The sequence below is a fragment of the Heliconius melpomene genome, chromosome 19 (assembly GCF_056956725.1).
Source record: "Heliconius melpomene rosina isolate 202511_hmr_F chromosome 19, ASM5695672v1, whole genome shotgun sequence".
Classification (NCBI taxonomy): domain Eukaryota; kingdom Metazoa; phylum Arthropoda; class Insecta; order Lepidoptera; family Nymphalidae; genus Heliconius; species Heliconius melpomene.
In genome coordinates, this window is record NC_140407.1 from 14,715,980 (window position 1) to 14,737,564 (window position 21,585).

Sequence of the window (21,585 nt, forward strand, 5' to 3'; positions counted from 1 at the left end):
TTGTACGTGAAAGGGACAAATTTCATTTTGCTAGCGTTTTCACTCAATATGTATACATTTTATTACAAATATAAGTTTGTAATGACTTTTTTTCTATGTCCCTACAAATTATCACTATTCCCTATAAATTATCGTTATTTTTGGAATTTTTACTTTATAGGTTTTCATTACACCGAAAATACAACTGTAGCAAAAACATAGCATAAGGGGTGCCTTTTGATTGTGTTTATTTAGAAATTTGATTTTACCTGTGCTCCAAAAAGATTTGGATATATGATATTAAAAAAAAATAAAATAAAAATAATTTTATACCTCTAAAGTACCTACCCTAAAAGTGGGAAAACCCTTTCTAATTAAGATGAATCTTTTCCGTATTTCTTTATTCTGATATCAATATATTAAGTAATTATTACGTTACATAAGAGAACTAATCCGGTCACCATCTTATGTAACAGATTAACTATTCGTTTCGTTAATAACAATATCACTTAAAAACCAATAATGTGACGAGTGCGTGAAGTAACCAGGACTTACTAATTAGCTGAATTCATCATTTATAATTGTGACCAGAGGTTTCTATCGATTTGTGCACTTTTCATTGGAAATATTTTGGCTTATTACGGATAAAGCGCGTGGTCATTCATCCCCTCATGCATCAGGGAGCCTAGTGTTAAGAAACCCCGCTCCTGACTTTCCTCCAAATTCTGGAGTCAATATGTGTTGAGTGGCGAAACTCAACGTCGCGCTTTGCCTCGACACCAGAGTGAAGAAATGAAAATATTAAATATTTCTATTCGTCAAATGGAAATCGAACCTACAATCTGTCGCGCTTATAGTCACACGCTTACCTTAGCTTGGCTAAATATTTTTTAAGGTCGTGGCACAAGGTACATGTGCCACTACTGACCTCAAAAAATATTAATAAAAAGATTAATAATATTTATTTTTATTATGTACTACAATAATTTTAAATTTAAATATTAGTTTATTTTGCGATGCATTTTTTTTTTAATAATAAAGTATTAATGATTAATATTATCATTTCTTCACCAAGTCAGTCAGTCAGCCAAGTTTAATTGATTTCACCGAGGTAAGAATGGGATAACTATATGGGTGCCCAGTTCTCTGTTCGCTCGGGATACAATTCAAGCTCTAAATTTAACTTAGTTATTTTTTACCACCAGGCACCAAATATCTACCTAATAGTCCAGAACGAGCTGGAAGTATATGATGAAAATTGATACGACACATCGTATGAGTATTGTGGGTTTGATTCTCACTTGGGGGATGAATTATTTAAAATTTTATTTACCTCGCTCTGGTGACAAGCCGAAGCCCAGCTTCGATTTCGGAGGGTCAATACGCAATGTCTCATGGGCATAAAGTGAGGAACTGAGTGTTAACACTAGGTTCCCTACCCTGGTGTAAGCAGGACATAACGCGAAGACGCGCCAAAGAATATAAATGTCGTCGTAAATGTGCAAATGCTATGTCAGTAGTTTGTAAGGTCTTGTATCGTTCAGTCAATTACCTAAGGCTCTATAATGACGTGCAATATACAGCATCCTGGAAGCATCATGAACACCTTTCTTAGGTGTTGCGAAGAGGAGATTACAAAACCATTAATGGGTGAAATAAAAGGTATTTGTAAAAAATTATACATATTTAAAAAATATAAATTGTGACGAAAGAAAAAATAACATTTTATAATCGAACAAAAAAACTTCTACATTGTCACTTTCATTATTTAAGTGTATTATAAAATGTATGGTTATGATTTACTACAAAATCACAGCAAAACAATATATTTATTAATGAATTTTGTTATCTTTTTATTTTTTTTATTTCATTTTAAAGAGAAAATCTTTTGTTCTTCAATTGTATCTAAAATTTATTTGTGTATAAAAAGAAATATTGTGTAAAGTTTATTTGTGTATTCTTTAACAATATTATTAAAAATCTGTTTCAATATCTCCGCAATTTAATTTAAAAATGAGTAAAAGTTTATAAGTTTTTTTTATGCTTATTAAAAATGAAAACTTTTTAAAATTATATTTATTTTATGTTTATTGATTTAATATATTCCTCGCTCTGGTGATGACACAAAGTGCAACGTTGAGTTCCTCCACTCAATACGCATTGCCTCGGGAATTCGGCGAAAAGGGGAGAATGGATGTGTCATAATGGGAACGGAGTGTTTTAACACTAGATTTCCAAGTTCCCTCTGCCTACAGCTATTTAAAGATAAAAAATATTATTTTTAGGCACCATCCCTGTGTGGCTAAATGGTAATCTACTCAGAAATGGACCCGGGAGAATGAAAATTGGCTCATCTGCATATGAACATGTTTTTGATGGATCTGCTCTTCTACATAGGTATAGTAGTAGCATCTTATGATATTTTTTAAATGTTTTTAGGGTTCCGTAGATCTTAAAGAAACAAGGAATCCTTATAAAATCACTATGTTGTGTGTCCGTCAGTCTGTCAAGAGCCTTTAGCTTAGGAACCCTCGGTGTGTGAGCCCGACTCGAGCTTGTCCGGTTTTTGTTTTCAGAAATGAATAGTGATAGGACACTATGCGGATTTTTTTATTTAGTGTAAGAAGCTGTAGTGTAAGTACTACAAGGTAAAGATACTTTTAAATTCAACTTAAAGAAATATTTATTTATTTATATATACTTTATTACACACAATTACAAAAAACAATGTACAAAAGGCGGGCTTAACGCTAAAAGCATTCTCTCCCAGCCAACCTTGTCATGTGGGATAGTAAGTATGCAGGTGTGCAGAAGTAAAATACACATACATATACATCCAATAAATATATAAATATATATATATATATATATATATATAATATATATAATTATAATAAAATAATACCGATATTCTAAATAAAATACACAAGAATATAAACCATATAATAAAATAGCATACTTATGTTATTTTTAAAAAAGTACCCGCATAATAATATTTTTTTATTTACCCGCCCTTGAATACCTCACGAGAGGGAGCTCTTCTCATGGGCTCGGGTAATTCATTCCATAGCCTGACTCCGGCGACTGCAAAGGAGTCAGACATGAACCCTGACGTATGCCGAAGTGTGGACAGCATTCTTAAGAATTTATTACTAATGATTCCTTTTATTCCTATACAACTTTGAAAAAAAAACTGCTTAAGACGCCTTTACAATTGACGCCCGACGACTAATTATATGTTGTTTACAGATTTGCCTTAAATAAGGGTACAGTGACCTATCAGTGCCGTTACTTAGAATCACAGACGTTCATGAAAAATAAGAAGGCTGATCGTATCATTGTATCAGAATTTGGTACCAAAGCTGTGCCTGATCCCTGTAATACTATATTTAAACGGTAATATATATATTAATTTTTTTTTTGCTTCATGCTGTATCCTCCACATAGCAGACTATATTAAGGGAACCTGGGAACCTAATGACACTCTGTTCCCATTAAAACACTCTCCCCCCACTTCTCGCCGAATTCTGAGGCATTGTGTGTTGAGTAAGACAATAAAAACATATATTTCTTTCCCCTGAGTGGAAATCGAGCCCATAACTGTCACGATTACAGCCACACCCTTGTCCACCGGGCCACGAAGACCTCAACCACTTAATAGATAATTTTCAATATTAAAAAAAAAAGTCTTTGTAACTGTATTGCTGTTCAAATTCAACTATCGTATTTTTAAGTACATTTACGATGTGTTTTGTGCCTATTATTATTTTGAGACCACGTGGTGCAGTTTGACCGATTCCCATTCGGGGGAATTCTTACAGTTAAAATTTTTTTCCCGTTCTGTTAGACGATTCGATGCGTTAAGTTGCGTTTTTCAAAAATCATAAAATATTAAATTAAAGCGTGTAGTTGTGGAACCATACTTTTTGGTAGCTTTGTCTTTTTAAAACGTCGTTCCACACTTAGAAAAAAAAAATATTTTTTCTAAAACGTATTAAAAATTTTACGTAGCGAAATTTGAACCTTTGTCTCTTGGGAAATTGTTCAAGGAATGGAGTTAGGTTAGTCTCTAATAACAACAAGAAGATAAATGATTTCCTGGTCATTTTCCTCATCTCAGTTGCTATTTGAAAGACAATGCCTTATAAAATGATCTTAGCAATCATATAATCAATCAATTCGATGAATTATAGTAGGGTGTATAGTATGGGCCACAGAGGAGGGACGGGTTCGATTTCCGACGGGTTCCGGACGGGATTCCGCTCTAAAAGGACTCAATTAGAACATCCAAAAGCAGTACAAAGTAAAGTGATTTGTCACTAATATAATCAATTAATTAATATGAAAATATTTTCAGTTTTGAATCAATTTTCAATCTGGAAAGCATTATATCAGATAATGCTGGCATCTCTGTGAATCAGTTCGGTGATCAAGTGTACGCAATGACAGACGTTGCAACGGTTTATAGGTAAGTTACTTAGACATAATGTAAAAAGATACTCACGTCTTACTTTCATTTCTTTTATATATTTCCTTTCTTTTATAGTAAACCGAGAAACGGGATCTATTCCTCTTTTGTGCCTAGGAGTTAAGAGAGTGTAGGGGAGCACTAAGAGATAGTGTTTCTCGAAATTTCTACAAAAATGGAATAAAAATTTGGTTTTCCATTTTAATTCTTAACGTAAAGTAAGTTGGCGACGTATAAGGCGGAAAATGGAACTCGGAGTATCTGAATTCTGAACATTAGATTCTTTTTGCCTACTCTACTTGCCTATAAATAGGCGGTTCTCAAAGTTAAAAAATATATGAATTAATATGGAAATAATTTTTTCTTGTTTAAATTATTTCAGATTCGACCCACAGTCATTGGAAACTTTGGAAAAGAAAAGTCTTATAAACTCTCTAATAGTGTGTCATTCAGCGCATCCACACAAAATGCCCAATGGTAACAATTATATTATAGTATATTTTAAATAAAGTTTTTAAACCATTGTCCATATTACGCTTTATTCTGTATATAGCAAGATAGGCAGAGGGGAGGCGGGAACCTAGTGTTAAGATCCACCACCTTGCGCCGAATTCTGAAGGCATTGAGTGTTGAGTGGCGGAACTCAACGGCGCGCTTTGCCTCGACACCAAAACGAAGAAATTTATTTTATAATTTTATTTAAAATTTTCAGGAGATGTTTACAATATTGGTTTGAAAATTGTCTTGGGGCTGCCAAAGTACGTTATAGTGAAATTCCCGTATTCTAAGACAGGTAGGTACATATTACGTTTACATTTATGAAAAAATGGAATACCGCCGCCTCGTAGTTGGAATCGAACCTACAAACTTCGCGTTTGCAGTCAAACGCTGATTCGCTGAACCACGACGGTATTGATGAAAATAAAGTTTATGCTAAGAAAAAAAAATCTATATACCTATAAGTAAACTATCAAAACACATATACAAATAATGATAGTGCAAGCAAATCAAAAAAAATAGAAGATAGATCCTGATTTTTAGGGAAACAAATAAAAAAAAATAAAAATTACTTCAATAATTTTTCCAATTCGCCCACAATAAAAACTAAATTAAAGTATAAACAAAAACAATTTAAATATAAAATTTAATTGAACTTGCACTTAAATAATCAATGTTTTCAATAAAATTTTCTACATATTTTTTTCTTCATTGTCGTATTTTCATTGTAAACGAAATTGCATGTCTGAGAAACATCAGTGTACCATACAATTAGAGCTCTGGTAATCCATCATTAATCACTTTAATAACTTTATTTTTGCTTTGTTATAAATTTTCTTTATTTTTTTAACTTTGTCTCATTTTGTAGGGTAATTGTTAGGTGAAGCCACTAACAAATAAAATGTATATGTGTATATATCATAATTATAATGTTATAATACTTAACGCAAGATGGGGAGCAGAGTGTCTTAACACTAGCCTCCCTCTTCTTACCCTGAAATACGCGGGATACAATATAAAGCTAAAGAAAATAATGATATAATTATCGATTAATCATATAAACAGTTTGTTTCCTTTTATAAAAAAAATGTTGTATATATTGGTAAACATAGTTCGTTCTTATTCACAGAATATGTTTATTTATTTATATAAAATATTTTATTGAATACTAACATCACATCAAGTCTTGGCGCAGTGGCACAAACGGGCGACTGTAAATGCAAGGCCAGAGGTTGCGGATTCGATTCTCACTTAAGGGAATGCCACTCCCTGACGACCTCAAGGCCTTTATTAACATAATATATGAAAAATCTATCTAAGATATCTCTTTATGTTTTATTTTCAGAAGACATGTTTGACTTGGCAGAAGTCGTCAGCGAAATAGAACCAAGGTGGCGATTTAATCCTTCGTACATGCATTCTTTTGGTATGTTTTTATTTATATTAACATACTTTTCAATTTTCTTTTTCAAAACTGACCATGAGAAAGTATAAAATTTTTCTGCTTTTGTAAAATGGAAAGCGGAACTTAACGCCGTACCTTATTTAAGTACATCGATGTTCCGTGCAATTAAGCCGCGCTGTGTCTTGCAATCAGAGCGAGAATATCGAAATAAGCCGCGACTCCTCCTAAAGTAATACTTAAGTTTTTTTAGCATATAGAAGGCTCTGCAGGGTGGGAACCTAGTGATAAGACATTCTGTTCCCCATTTTCTCGAAGCATTGCATGTTGAATAGTGGAAGTCAACTCCGCGCCTAATTATCAAAGCGAAAAAATGAAAATTTTAAATATATATATTCCTTCTAATGGGAATCGAACCCACAACCGTCACGTTTGCAGTCACACGCTTGTGCCATTGCGCCACGACGGGCTCAAATAAGCCATCTTAATTATATTTTATAATAATTCTATTATTTTTAATTTATTACAGGTATAACTGACAATTATTATGTCATAATAGAGCAGCCCCTATCAATATCCTTAGCAAGTGTTCTGAAGGCTATCATTTTGAACGATTCCTTCTCATCTACACTTACGTGGAATTCCGAATGTGAAGTAATTTTATATCAGTTTATAACTTTTTTAGTTTTTTTTCTTTTACGTTACATGCCGCATATTGCAGCGTATGTAGAGGGAACCTAGTGTTAAAAGATGCTGTTCCTCACACTCCACCTAATTATTGCGTGCTGATTGGCGAAACTCAACTACACGCTTTGCCACCAGGATGAAAAATAAAAACAATTCAAACCCCAAATGGAATGGAAATCGAAACCACAACCGTGGCGCTGTGCCGTTGTGCCATAGCAGCGTCCATGGTATTTTCCATCAACCATTTATTACAAAGACAACAAATATGCTCAATTTTCCTATCAGATCTATAGATATAGTTATTTTCGGTCCGCCGTGGCGTCTGGCCACAATCGTGTAGTCAAACGACGGTAGTGAGTACGATTCCCTCTGCTTCACCTGCTAAATGAGAAATAGTAAATACAGCGAGAAGACAAAAAAAAACCAATTTTATCAAGCAAATTTATGAGAAAGCTTTTTATTCTAATGCATCTACATCGTATTTAATATTTCAGACGCAAATAATTCTAGTAAATAGAAGAACAAACGTACAAAATCGATACCGTACGAATGCACTCTTCTTTATGCACATTGTGAACGCATTTGAAGAAGATGGAAAAATTATTATTGACTTATGCGCTTACGATGATGCAAAGGTTATAGATGCATTATATGTTGAAGCTATACAGGTGTATTATTTTCTATTTAATTTATGTAATATGTATATGAGGCCAGTGAGATTCTAAACACGACAGGTTGTGGGTTCGATTCCCACTCGACAAAATGAAAATTTAATTTTCTCACTCTGGTGTCGAGTTGATTTGCGCCACTGTCTTTGAACAAGACATATGAAGCTCTACTGTTAGCTTAGCTGAGTGACTGAGGTTATTATAGTCCTTATTATTATTAGGCAGACTTATTATAGTCCTTAAAGTCCACGCAGGCGAACTACAAGTTGCATATTTACACTTGTCAAACTTTTGCTTTTAGACTAATGGGCTAAATTTTCATTGCTTTGAGCACTACTAAATAAAATGTATAAATATATAGTTCAATATTTTCTTTGTTATAATAAATGTAGAGTGCCAACAACAAGTTCATATTTTTAGAATTACGTATTTTTTTTTAATAACAATAAAATAAATATAAATCTTGAGGATAGTTATTTTAAGAAAGAAAGTTATTATACTCGTATAACTTCTAACTTTTTATTTTTTTTATCATTACAAGAACATGAAAAGTAACCCTGATTACGCGCACTGGTGCCACAGCTACCCAAAGCGTCTAAAAATTCCATTAGATTCGCCCGCGCATATAAAAATTGAAGCGAAATTACTGGCAGATGTTAAAATCGAACTACCAGGAATTAATTATCTTTATAATGGTATACAAATCATACTATTAATAATAAATTTATTGAATTGTTCATCAATATTAAACACATTGGTTGTTCAGTAATTATTTTCCATTTATTGGCGGAACAGAATGCCGCGCTTTTGCCTCGGCACTAAAGCGAAGATATGAAAATATAAATTTAAATGAATATTTCATTACATTGAGTGGGGACCGAACTCTCAACCAGTCGCGTTTACAATCACACTTTAAGCCCCTGGGCCACAACTGGCCTCGAATACAGATATCATGTTTTATATTATTTTCATATTTATATGATGTATAAATAGCTGATGTATTAATGTTATATGACAACTTTTAGGTCACTCTTATAGATATTTATATGGAATTGGTTCCAGGGACGAAATGGAATTTGCGAATTCGGTAAAGATTTCATTTATTTTTCTGTCTGTATTTATACATATATATTTCACAAGAATGTTTTAAATATTTAATAATAAATCAAGCACTTTACATTTTATTATGAATAAATACCACAAGATATTTAATTTTCAGATAGTTAAAATAGATACGTATACTGGCAATGTTAAAATTTGGAGTGAATTTGACGCTTTTCCCAGTGAACCAGTATTTGTAGCTACTGAAGATGGAAAGGTTTTACTTTATTTATTTTATAATATATTTAATATTCTTTAGTTTAGTTTGCTCGCATGTCAGCAGGGGAACTAAATATTAAAACATATCGTTATTCCTTTTTTTTATTTTTACGCTGTATCTCGCAAATAGCAGGGTGTGCAGAGGAAATTTTGTGTCAAGACACTGCGTTCTCCATTTCTGCCCAGTTTTCGAGACGTTGGCTGGCGAAGTTTCCCAATTTCGAATTCTGCCTTGTAACCAGAGGAAGGAAATAAAAATAATTCAATCCCCGAGTGTAAATTGGAACCAAACGCGATGATTACATCGCGTTTAGAACAATTTTCATCATAATCAAATAAAAAATATCAATATACAAGTTAAGAGAGCAGTGCAATTGAGTTACTGCTTTCTTATTTTTCTTTTCATTTTCTAATTCTTTGTATATTAATAATAATCTGCTTCTGATCTTCCACTGAAAGAAAAATAAAAAAGCAGTAACTTTTAGCGCTTCATTATCACTTGATAAGATAAAACAAATGAATTACGCCTAAATTATATTTAATCAATTTATTATGCTCTTAGAGTTTTTAACTAATCATTTTATTTTTATTTCTAGCAAGAAGATGGTGGCATATTATTAAGTGTGCTGCTATGGGGTACTAACGACCACGCCGTGACTCTGCTGGTACTAAACGCGGGTGACCTAAGTGAAATCGCGCGAGCTAACTTTACTACACCATCTCAGGCACCCAACTGTATACATGGATGTTTTTTTAAAGGATTATATAATTTAAAAATCTGTAAATAATTTATTATTAAAGCATTTTTTTTACTTTGAGTTTCCTTCTAGTACCAGTATGGTACGGAAAGAAAAACAGTTTTAGGAAGGATTCATTTACATTATAGCGCCGGTCATGGATCGATAGTGCCATGACTTCAAGTCAAGTCTTTTCTTCAAGTGGGAATTGAACCCATAACGCTTACCCATTTACTGGCTGTACTAAATATAATTTCTGAAATCATGATAACATTTTATTATAAGTAATAAAATAGACATAGCTTAGATAATAACCAAAAAGTATTTAAATAATATTCTCGTACGCTTAATAGTATTTACCTTTATTATCACACGATTGAAGAAACACCAGACAGACATCGCTGATATACTACATAGGTGTATACATACATACAATTTTTTATCATCCCTATATCTTATTATAAACTATTCTAATATTATAAAGGCGACGAGTTTGTTTAACGCGATAATTTCAACAAGTTATTGTTCTTTCGGTTGAATTGAATACTTTTATTTTTATATTAGAAACCAGTCGTGTGGCAGGGGCACAAGCACGTTAAAAATAAAATAAAAAAAAGATTAACAGTCAGTCGGTCTGGCACTGTCTGGTTCGATACGACAGCTTCAGTACTTACTCGACGGCCGATGTCACACCGACACTTTAGCGAAATATGGCAGTAAAATATACTCTCTCATGATGGACTTCAGATGTCAAACGGAACACATAAGACAAAAATTATAGAATACAGGTATTTTTCTTTTATTCAAGATGAAATAAGCATATTGGCAAAATATTTCATATTATATCTCAATATTATTTATTTACTTATCACTAAATCGATATTTTGTTATTTATTTTGAATGTATTGAAAAGAACTTACTAGAAACTATTTTAAATTCTTTTATCAGTCATAACGTAATCCTAAATTCTCTCTATATCTCAAAGATTAAATTCCACACAGCCTATTAATGTAAAAAAAATAACTGTAAACAATGTTTTTTTTTTTAAATGTAGTCTTCGTACACTTCCGTTCCCCACTCTTCCCACAGTGCGTATTAAGAGGTGGAACTCTACCTCGCACTTTGCCTCGTTCCCAGAGCGAGGAAATGCAAATATAATATATTTCATTCCTCAAGTGTGAGTTGAACTTACAACCGTCGCGTTTATAGTAGTACGCTTGTCGTCCTGCGCCAGGATGGCTCGCTATAAATAATGTTTAAAATAAATTAAGAGCAATGTAGAGCAGTGGAGAGGAGTGGAGAGGAGTGGGCAACTTAACAAACAATGCTTTGTATTTGAACGGCATGCGTGGGATTGTGTCTTAAGTCGGTGTATCCTGCTATAGACGGGATATAGGGTAACGTTGCAAATTAATAAACTGCAATATTTAATCGTTAATTCATGGAACATCTTTATAATGTAAAATTTTTTATTATAACAATAATAAAAATATATCTGTAAATTGAATATATTTGAGGAAAAACAATGTAGCTGAATGTGAAAACACTGATAAAAAACTAAAATATGTTCCCAAATTAAAACAATTTAAATTTCAAAAAAAAATAATTGTTTCCATAAGGATAGGTATTATCTTTTTCTTTTGAAATACCAAACTCTAATAAATATATTTTCCAACCTTTGTCTTCTATGTCTCATGTTGCGTATACATGCAAAATATGCCGATCGATTGATAACGCTATCTTTTCACTATCGATAGCTTATCATAGCAAATTCGGGGATGGGTTGTACGATAAAATGTTCATGGTCATATTTATATTTGAGACATTGTAAAACTATATATAAGCTTATTATATACGTAACAAGTAATAAGCAATGAGAATATTTTAATATATTACGTTTAACTTATGAAATAAAAATAATTATTAATAAAACAAATTAAAATTTATTTTGATTAATAAATTAATAAAAAAAAGACATTGTAATTTACATTAAATTATTATATAATTTAAGTTATGGAATAGAAATAACAAAGAATTGTATATGACCCAGCACACCATTCAATGATCCTGAAGTCAGTTTGAACTCAAGTACAGTGCAGTCACGTCAAGATATCCTCGTTTAATGGACAATCCAACACTAAAACATTATATAAAATTTCCGAGACACTCCGTTCCCTTGCCTTGCCAGATAAATTAAATACAATCTTTACCATTCCAATTGTGAGAATTCATAATTATTCTTTTGATATTCTCTGTAACATAGCACTAAGATAGCCTCTGTTTCTTAATAATTCAGTCATTCTTTTTTATATAGTTTATTTATAATGTTATATTTTATCGTAACAGTATATTTAGTTGTAAAAATCTCCGAACACACTATACATACTGTGACATGCATAATAGGGAAACTAATGTTAAGACACTCCCCACTTTCCGCCAAATACTGGACGTGATAACTGACAGAGATCAACGCCGCGCTTTGTCTTGACACCAGAGCGAAAAAAATAAAATATAAATTTAAATAAATATTTCATTATTTCGGTTGGGGATAGAACCCACAACTAATCTCGTTTACAGTCACACACTTGTGCCCCTGCGCCACGACTGCCCTCCCAATATTTATTTATATTTAATATCAAATAAACAATAAATTTCACTTTTAATTGTAAATATAATTAGACGATTACAATATATAGTAGATATTATCTTACTCTACCTACTATATCGCGAAATCCTATCGTCATTTGATAATTTTTGATTATAATAATTAACTGATAGAGACAGTTCTAGAAATATTGCCTGGAGACCTAAAAATAATACAAATGACGCTATAGTGACGCAGTATCTGACTATACTATAGGTTGTGACGGTTGTAAGTACGAACCCGGCTTGCGGTTGAATACATTTACTCGATTTTTATTCGAATTTCAGGTTAATACTGTTAGTCGTATTGGCTTTTAGCGCAACACCCCGAAAGCCCGACATTCGAACGCTCAGTAACCCGTGGATCATAGGTAGCCCACCGGGACTATCCAGTTTTTTAGTATTTAGTATTTTAGTATTTAATTTTAGTTTAGTATTTTACGAAGACTACGTCAAACCGGTTAGAGTTGCGGTGCCAATGCGAAATATGTGTTAACTGCAAAAAAACCTTCTCACTGTATCCAGCAGGATGTAGGGTAGACAGAGAGACTCTCCATTCCTATTTCTGTTCCACAGAATTCTCTTATTTATTATTAAATTTATTTATCGACGCTCATACTTTCCGACGTTACTTGTTATCTCAAGTGCTAGGCTTTTGAAATATATAACTTCCTACAATTTTATTATAGACTATTTATACCTTAACAAAATACCAACTCAGGCTATAACACCGCTAGTGTGTTATCTCGGCACCACTCGTTATAATAAACGCACAGTTGTACATCACCTTAGTGGTTAGTGCATGCCAAATTTGTTTGAAGTGACATTTGTTCTTTTATTTAAAATTTTGCTGTATTTTTTCTTGTTAGTGTCTTTCAAAAATAATAAGGTTAGTTCATTGTGTTTTGTTAAGTGTTAGAATAAAAAATATATATAAATTAGTTGTGATACATTTTAATTATTAAAATTGGTTTTTAATTTATTATTATAGTAGAGTATTTGTTGTATCATATTGAAAATCCATACAAATTAATACAAATGATTGTGAAAATAATGGAATTAATTTTTACTAATATTTAACATTTTATTCAATCGATGAGTCGTCACAGTGATTGTGGGTTCTTAAATTAAAAGTTTTCCTTCAATCTGGTCCTCGTCGTAAATTGTTTTTTTTTTTAAATTGACTTAAAAACTATTTATAATTAATTAGTGATATTCAAATCGTTTACTTAAAATTTTATTGTTTTTATTGCTATAAAAGTAAAGTGATTTTGCATCGTCTCTTATAAAACAGGAATCGGCATGCATATAATGATGACTTGTTTTTTGAACGGATTTATTGTTCGATGGAGGCATTACAGAAAAAGTTTTAAGCTGAACATAACAAAAATTACTTTAGAGTTAATTTTTGTTACAAAATGGTTCTAAAAAAATTTAAAAGCCACTATTAAGATAATTATGTATCGATGTATTATAAATTATATTTAAAATAAAACCGTTTTAATAAAAGCAAAATATTTTAATTTACAGAATACATACCATACTGCCTATATGAGTGTTTTATACAAATTATAACAAAATTAATCAATTGTTCTTAAGAATTCAAATAAATAAATTTAAAATTAATATAAGATGGAGATCATTTCTAAAACTAAAAAACAATCTGAGTACGATATGAGCACGTGGATCAGATGCTGCGAAGAGGAGGTGAAGAAACCTATACAAGGGAAAGTGACTGGTAAGTAGACAATACTATACATTTCATATTACCTTAAAACTCTACTCCAGAACTCTACTCTATTCTACACTTCTCTACTGTACTCTATAAATAGAAATAATAAGATTATAGATCATAGAACCAATACTCTACTATAGTGGTCTACCTCTAGAGTTAGATTTTTAGAAAACAAAATTTAGAAACCTAGTATATTCCAAAGTTGTATAGTTGATCAGTATACATTTACTAGTATTTTTTTATTTATTATTGATAATACAAATATTGTTAAAACTGTAGAGACTTTGGGCCTGTTTCTACACCTTTTTTTTCAATATTTTTTTAAATTTTAGAGCCTACACTGAATAGAATTTCATAGAATGATGATCAGCATTCTGTATCCGTTTCAAAACGCAGCATTTTTTTTCTTGTAAAACTATAATTACAATTTATTAGATATATAATATTTTCTTTTATAGCTTTTTTATAGTTTTTTTTATGAATGAAAATGAAAATGAAGATGAAAATTTATTGTCAAGAATATATGAATATTATTATTATTATTTTTATAGCTAAAGCTATAAAAATAATAAAATCTAATCTAAAAATATTATTAAATCTTTATTTTCATCTCACAAAGCTTCGTCATAATGAATACATAATTGACCAAGTGAATAGTCAAAATAATGATTTATCTAATAAATTGTAATATAATATTTATTTTAAATATTTTAAGGTACTATTCCATCTTGGTTAAATGGAGCCTTATTAAGAAATGGATCAGGAACACACAAAGTCGGTTCATCTGAGTTCGGCCATGTATTTGACGGTCCTGCATTTTTACACAGGTACTATTTAGGCACTATTTACTCGACTGCCAAGAAAAGTTATGTTTTTCACGCGTATCGTGTATGTTTGTATTCTTTTCATTACCTATTAAATCATTGAAGGGATTTTGACAATTACTTTATTGTTATATTCATCTTAAAAACACAAGTATCCTTAGATACATTTTGGAATAAAAACACAAAATAGCGGAAAAGGAAAAACGAAACTCTTATATGATCCCTGCGATTATTGTTGTTGTATAATGCTGAAATAAATATCGAATATTCAGGTCTTTATTTGATTTACGATCTCAGAATTGGTACGGAACCTTTGGTGTGCGAGTCCTAATCGCACTTAACCGATATTTTTTATATTTCTCTTCCTGCATTATTATACCAAGTAAGTTACAGCTATTAATATTAAATATTTATATTCTATTATTCACAGGTTTCATATGAAAAATGGTGCAGTGACTTATCAATGTCGTTATTTAAACACGGAGACTTTGAAAAAAAATAGAAAAGCAAATAGAATTGTCGTCACTGAATTTGGCACAAAGTCCGTACCTGATCCTTGTCACAGTATTTTTGATCGGTAAGATATCTATATAATGTATATTATAAATTCTTCCTTTATTAGGACCCGTACTTAAAATCCGTCCTTAATTAAGATATCGATCTTGAGAGCGTGAAAGGATTAATTCTACATTTTACTTTTATTCACCCATAAATTGGAGAATTTACGTGTTGTATCTTACGTGACGAAAAAAGCCGCGCTTTGTCTTAGTATTTCGAGGAAATTATTTCTCCCCCAGAGGGTAGTAGGAGATAGTAGCCACAACCATCACGCTTACAACCAGGCTCATCCACTGTGCCAATGTGGTTGCCAATCTATACATATATTAATATAATAACTAATGTTGTTAAGGCCAGCGTAATCAATATCAATGTAATAGTACACAAAGTAATGATTTCTATTTTTTTCTGTCTGTTTCTCTGTGCGTTTGCTTAACAACACTTCAAAAATGTAAAAATAATGCGTAATCTATTTTACAAATCTGTTATAAAAATAATTAATAATTCTATTTCAGAATATCGTCGACCTTCACGTTAGACGATTATTTTACAGACAACGCCGGAATCTCAGTGCAGCCTTTTGGCGATCAGATTTATACAATGACTGAAATAGCCACTGTGTACAGGTTGGTTTCATTATTTTATTTTCCACCATCCTCAAAGGAAAGTATCTGAAACGTGATGAGTTCAGATTCGATTCCCACTCGGATCATTTGAATCCGTGACTTTTATATAACGTTCAGGAGCTACTTAAACTACATGTTGATATTGTATAATTAAAAATTCTATACGATCGTTATATTTTTTTCCTTATTTTTTTGCATTATCTTTTGTAAGAACAATAAATTTTATTTGATTACAGAATCGACCCTGAATCTCTTGAAACAATCGAAAGGAAGAGCCTTTTGAATTCCCTTATCGTTTGTCACACTGCCCACCCGCATGTTTTGCCAAATGGTAAGTACTTATTTTTTTACTCATTTTTTTATTTCACGGTGTATCCCGCATAAAGCATGCAGGAGGAACCTAGTGCTAAGGCACTCTGTCGTTCACTTCCCGCCCAATTTTCGAAATATCACGTGTGGATTGGCGGAATTCAATTTCGCTCATAGTCTTGTTATCAGAAAAGAAAAAAATTAATAAATAGTTCATTTTTCCGAGAGGAAATCGAACCCTACTACAACTGCTGCGTTCAGTTCAGTACAGTATATTATAGTTATATTACATGTGCAGTATATATATTTTTTTATAGATCTAATAAATCATTTATGTGATTATTACATTAGATTTGTGATTTCAAAATAATTTGAAGTTAAATGACGCCATGGTTATAGGTTCAATTTCCAATTACAACAATGCTTCGTTTTCGATTTTGTTAGAGGAATGCAGCGTTGGGTTGCGCTTGAAAAGTAAAAAAAAATTTTTTTTTCCATGACTATTTTTTTATACCGTTTTTAACCTTATGTAATTGAATATATTTTTTAAACATAATATATTTTTTACAGGGGACGTATACAACATCGGCTTACAGTTTGTAATGGGATTTCCCAAGCATGTAATCGTCAAGTTTCCATATTCTGCAAAAGGTGTATATTATTTTTTTTGTTTTTTTTAGCTTCATTTACATATATCCCGTATTTAAAAGAGTAGGCAGAGTGATAATTGTGTTAAAACACTCCGTTTCCCATTTTCCGCGAGAAAATTTGCATTTTTTTTGCCTTTTGAACCTCGCTTTGTCTTGCTGCCAAAAGAGCAAGGAAATGAAAATATTTAATATTTTTCTATATGAAATGAAAAAAAATCATCAACCCATAACAGTCGCGTTTACAAACGTACTCTATGCCACTACGCTACGACGGCCTTTCGGCAATTTATACATGATTGTTATTTTTTCAGCTAACATGTTTGAGTCAGCTGAAGTTGTAGGTGTCGTGGACCCAAAGTGGAGATTTAATCCCTCATACATGCACTCCTTTGGTAAATATATAATATATTAGATAAATAATTAATAAATGAAGTGTTTGTTTTGATATTAATTACTAATTAATGAAATATTCCATAAATATTAACACGTTAATTAATAAATTTAATTAATCTGTATAAGTGCAAAATTTTCACTGTAATTTTTCATTTTACTAAGGAATATTTGATTTTATACCTAATGGGTCTAGAATTAGAGAAAATGGTCTATTCTACTTCATAAAAAAATTATTATATACAATTACGTATACGAGTATGCCAGGACGCGCCTGCTGTAATAAAGTGCGCAATAGTTCTAAGTATCAATTTGAAACAGATGTAGAAAAAGGAGACTTATGGGAAAATTATATAAAAATTATATTATCATGCTTATTTTAAAACCTTTATCTCTAGTTTTAAATAATCTATATATATAAAAGGACTTGTCCTCACTGACTGAGGTAAGACGCACGCACAGCCGTAACCGCTGGTGGTAGAAACGTGAAATTTGGACAAAAGTTTACTTTCGTAATCTGGACATCCACTAAGAAGGGATTTTGAAAAATTTTAACCCTAAAGGGGTGAAATAGGGGTTCAAAGTTTGTATGGAAAAAAATTTAAATCGGCACCGGTTTTTATAAAATTTGAAATTTAGATTTTTAAAAGTATTTAATTGAACACGTGTTTCATGGTTTTCTAGAATTCACCCACTAAGGGTGCAAATAAGGGGTTGAAAGTTTGTATGGAAAAATCTTTAAATCGCCACCGATTTTTATAAAATTTGAAATTTAGACTCTTAAAAATATTTCATTGAACACATGTTTCATGGGTTATTAGAATTCACCCTTAAATACGCAAGCGAAGCTGCGCGCGTCCGCTAGTAGATAATAATCTTATGAGGGTTTGTAAGTTATTAAGTCAAACTCCCTTTTCTATTAATATTTATATAGTGGCAGCTTCCCACTGTTATAGAGAATATAGTGTTAAAGCACTCCTTTTCTCATTCACCATCCAAATTTGCTTACATCACGCTGTCCTTTTTCATATAATATTGAAAGTGAATATTTATTTTCAGGAATAACAGAAAACTATTATATTATAATAGAACAACCACTATGTATATCGACATTAAAAACAATGAAGAAAATTATATTTAATGAACCATTTTCAACGATGCTAGAGTGGTATTCAGATTACGAGGTGAGTTATTAAATGTAGAAAAACTTTTTCGTGCATACAGAGGGGTAGGCAGAGGGGACCTGGGAACCTAATAACACTCCATTATCATTGACCCACTTTTGTTCCACATTCCGTGTTGAATGAACCTCAACGCCGCACTTTGGCTACTTCCCAGAGGGAGGAAATGAAAATATTGAATATTTGATTCCCCCCGAGCGGGAATCGAACCCACTACTCTCGCATTTATAGTTAAGCATCACGACGACCCCAACAATTTTATCTATAATTTATTATATATACTTTCTTTCATATTTTCAGACAACACTTATATTGGTACACCGTATAACTGGAAAACAAACCCGCTACCGAGCTGATACGTTTTTCTTTATGCACATAATTAATTGTTTTGAGAAAAATGACCAATTATATATCGATGTCGCTTCTTACAAGGATGCCAAAATGATCAATGCTATGTACATCGATGCTATTAAGGTAATAGTGGTATTCGTTGAAGAGTTGGTGGTAACAGCTTCAAATCGATGCCAGTCGTGGCGCAGAGGTGTGACTGTAAAAGCGACTGGTTGTGGGTTCGATTCCCACTCGAGGAGATAAAATATTTATTTAAATTTATATTTCCATTTTCTCGCTCTGGTGTCGAGGCAAAAGCGCGGCGTTAAGTTCCGCCACTCAACACGCAATGCTTCCAGAATTCAACAAAAGAATGGGAACAACAACGAACGAAGAAATGGGGAACGGAGTGTCTTAACACTAGCTTCCCTCTGCCTACCATGCTGTGTGCGGGAAAAAAATTATAGGAAAAGATAATTTATTCCTCCGAGTTTAAACTCTACGAGTTCCCACTCATACACCTACGACCGTAACGTTAACAGTCAGGCCGTCTTAAAGTTTTTATGACGATATTTGTAGAATATGGACAGAAATCCCAGCTACGGTGAATGGTACCACAGTCGTCCAAAACGAATTGAGATCGATCTCAGGTTGCCGCCAAACTCCAAAGCTGAGACTTTACTGCTGACAGACGTCGGTGTTGAAGTTCCTAGAATAAATTATGAAGCTTATAACGGTATGTTTTATATTAAATATTATATTATTGTGAAATAGTGTTAGAGGCCGTCGTGTTGCAGGGGCACAAGCGTGTAATCGTGACGTTGTGAGTTCGATTCCCACTCGGAGAATGAAATATTTAATATTTTATCGCCCAGGTAAAAGCAATGCCTGAAGAATTCCGCGGAAAATGGGGAACGGAAGTGTTTTAACACTAGGTTCCCAAGTTCCTCCCTTGCTATGTATGGCGTACATCGTGAAGCTATTTTTTTTTATTTTTTTTTATTGAGCTATTTATTTTTTATTTATATAAAATAAATAAGGTAGTCATTTCATCATGTCATATATCAGACAACGCGGGCGAAGCCGCAGCGACAAACCTGGTATTATATAAATGACCACACTAATAAAAACATGTATACGTTTCCAGGACGGCCCTACAGATATTTCTATGGGATATCATTGGAAGTACAAACGGAACACGCTGGATCAGTAAGTAATTTTTTATATAAAACAGCAAAAAAGTTTTTTTTTTAAATTTACAAATTTTAAAAATTATTTGAAACTTCTTGTGCGTCGTAAAGTTGACGTGGTAATTTCAATAGATACATGGAATATCACAACCACCTACCGATTTTTAATATTGTAAATCTATACTAATATTATTAATGCCCTTCTGGCTCACAGGTCTTGCGAGGCTTGAGAATGTAAACGTGACGATTATGGGTTCGATTCCCACTAGGGGGATGATATACTCGTATTTCCTTTTTCTGGTAACGAGACAAAACGCGGCGTTGAGTTTTGCCACTCAAACACACAATGTCTCGAAAGTTATAATAAATATTATTAATATACACATTTCCTTTCAGATTATTAAAGTAGACAACAAGACAGGTGAAATTAAAACATGGAGGGAGATCGATTCGTATCCCAGTGAACCGGTTTTCGTAGCAAGCCCAGATGCAAAGGTAAATAGTTATTGTATTCTTTTGTTTCTTTTAGCTATATGCTCTGAAGCCTAAGCTGCTAAATGGAGACGAAGGGTAGGCTGAGGAACCGTAGTGTTAAGACACTCCGTTCTCCATTTTCCGCCGGATTTTCGATATATTTCCATACATTGTTGTATATATTGTAGTGCTACATACATACATACCCACTGCGCCATGATGCCTTGAATTAATATATATATTCGACGATTCAAAAGTGCTTTTATAGTTTATTTGAATAAAGAATATTTTGAATTTGAATTTTTTAATACCTACTTTTAAATATCTAGGAGGAAGACGATGGTGTTCTACTAAGTGCAGTCTTATGGGGTAAAGATGATCACGCGGTGACATTATTAGTATTAAATGCTCGAGATCTAACAGAAGTGGGACGATCCCACTTTACTACGCCATCGCAGGCGCCGAGGTGTTTCCACGGATGGTATCTTCCAGAAACAAAATAATATAATTTATAATATTTAAAGTATTAATAATTAATTTAAGGACTAAAGATAATTTTAAGCAATAAATTATAATTTTTAATTCATTTAAAATAAAAGAAAATAGATAAATTATTTGTTTTTTTTTTTCACCTCACGCTGTTTTCCGTACCTACATAGCAAAGTAAATAGAGGTAACATGGGAACCAGGTGTTAAGATAGTTCGTTCCCATTAAGATACTCAGTTCCCCACTTTCCGCCGCAGTCTTGTAGCATTGCGTGTTGATTGGTGAAACTCAACAGACTTTTTACTTCCTTACCAGAGCGAGAAAATGAAATTATTAAATATTTAATTCCCTTGTGGGCTGTGTAGGATTCGAATCCACAACTGTCGTGTTTACAGTCGCACGCTTACGTTACGTTACGCAAAGAGAATA

At 32.3% G+C, this 21,585-nt stretch overlaps 2 protein-coding genes across 3 annotated transcripts; both read left to right on the forward strand.

Moving 5' to 3' along the window:
• The first annotated feature begins 1,507 nt into the window (after positions 1–1,507).
• LOC146528991 (carotenoid isomerooxygenase-like) lies at positions 1,508–9,810 on the forward strand. Its single transcript, XM_085202948.1, has 13 exons — positions 1,508–1,641; positions 2,265–2,376; positions 3,229–3,375; positions 4,337–4,447; positions 4,830–4,924; positions 5,160–5,240; positions 6,291–6,371; positions 6,877–7,001; positions 7,529–7,702; positions 8,244–8,397; positions 8,728–8,789; positions 8,922–9,020; positions 9,619–9,810. Exons 1-13 carry the CDS (start codon positions 1,545–1,547, stop codon positions 9,808–9,810), a joined length of 1,530 nt encoding a protein of 509 aa, XP_085059074.1. The 5' UTR covers positions 1,508–1,544.
• Positions 9,811–13,098: 3,288 nt separating this feature from the next.
• LOC146528992 (carotenoid isomerooxygenase-like) lies at positions 13,099–21,274 on the forward strand. Of its 2 annotated transcripts, none has more exons than XM_085203574.1 (14): positions 13,099–13,291; positions 13,933–14,140; positions 14,853–14,964; positions 15,392–15,538; positions 16,035–16,145; positions 16,382–16,476; positions 17,025–17,105; positions 17,416–17,496; positions 18,554–18,678; positions 18,976–19,149; positions 19,585–19,741; positions 20,153–20,214; positions 20,592–20,690; positions 20,999–21,274. In XM_085203574.1, the coding sequence occupies exons 2-14, from the start codon at positions 14,035–14,037 to the stop codon at positions 21,170–21,172; spliced, it is 1,524 nt and encodes a 507-aa protein (XP_085059700.1). In that variant the 5' UTR covers positions 13,099–13,291; positions 13,933–14,034; the 3' UTR covers positions 21,173–21,274. The 2 variants fall into 2 exon arrangements, with proteins under 2 accessions (XP_085059700.1, XP_085059702.1); XM_085203576.1 differs by having other exon boundaries at positions 13,117–13,196.
• Positions 21,275–21,585: the final 311 nt, after the last annotated feature.

Excerpts from the sequence above, each read along its gene's own strand:
- LOC146528992 (XM_085203574.1), top strand. The coding sequence starts at position 14,035 with ATGGAGATCATTTCTAAAACTAAAAAACAATCTGAGTACGATATGAGC. Across the intron at positions 16,477-17,024 it reads CCCGCATGTTTTGCCAAATG|GGGACGTATACAACATCGGC; the intron begins GTAAGTACTTAT and ends TATTTTTTACAG. Across the intron at positions 19,150-19,584 it reads TGTACATCGATGCTATTAAG|AATATGGACAGAAATCCCAG; the intron begins GTAATAGTGGTA and ends CGATATTTGTAG.
- LOC146528991 (XM_085202948.1), top strand. The coding sequence starts at position 1,545 with ATGACGTGCAATATACAGCATCCTGGAAGCATCATGAACACCTTTCTT. Across the intron at positions 5,241-6,290 it reads ATTCCCGTATTCTAAGACAG|AAGACATGTTTGACTTGGCA; the intron begins GTAGGTACATAT and ends TTTTATTTTCAG. Across the intron at positions 6,372-6,876 it reads TTCGTACATGCATTCTTTTG|GTATAACTGACAATTATTAT; the intron begins GTATGTTTTTAT and ends AATTTATTACAG.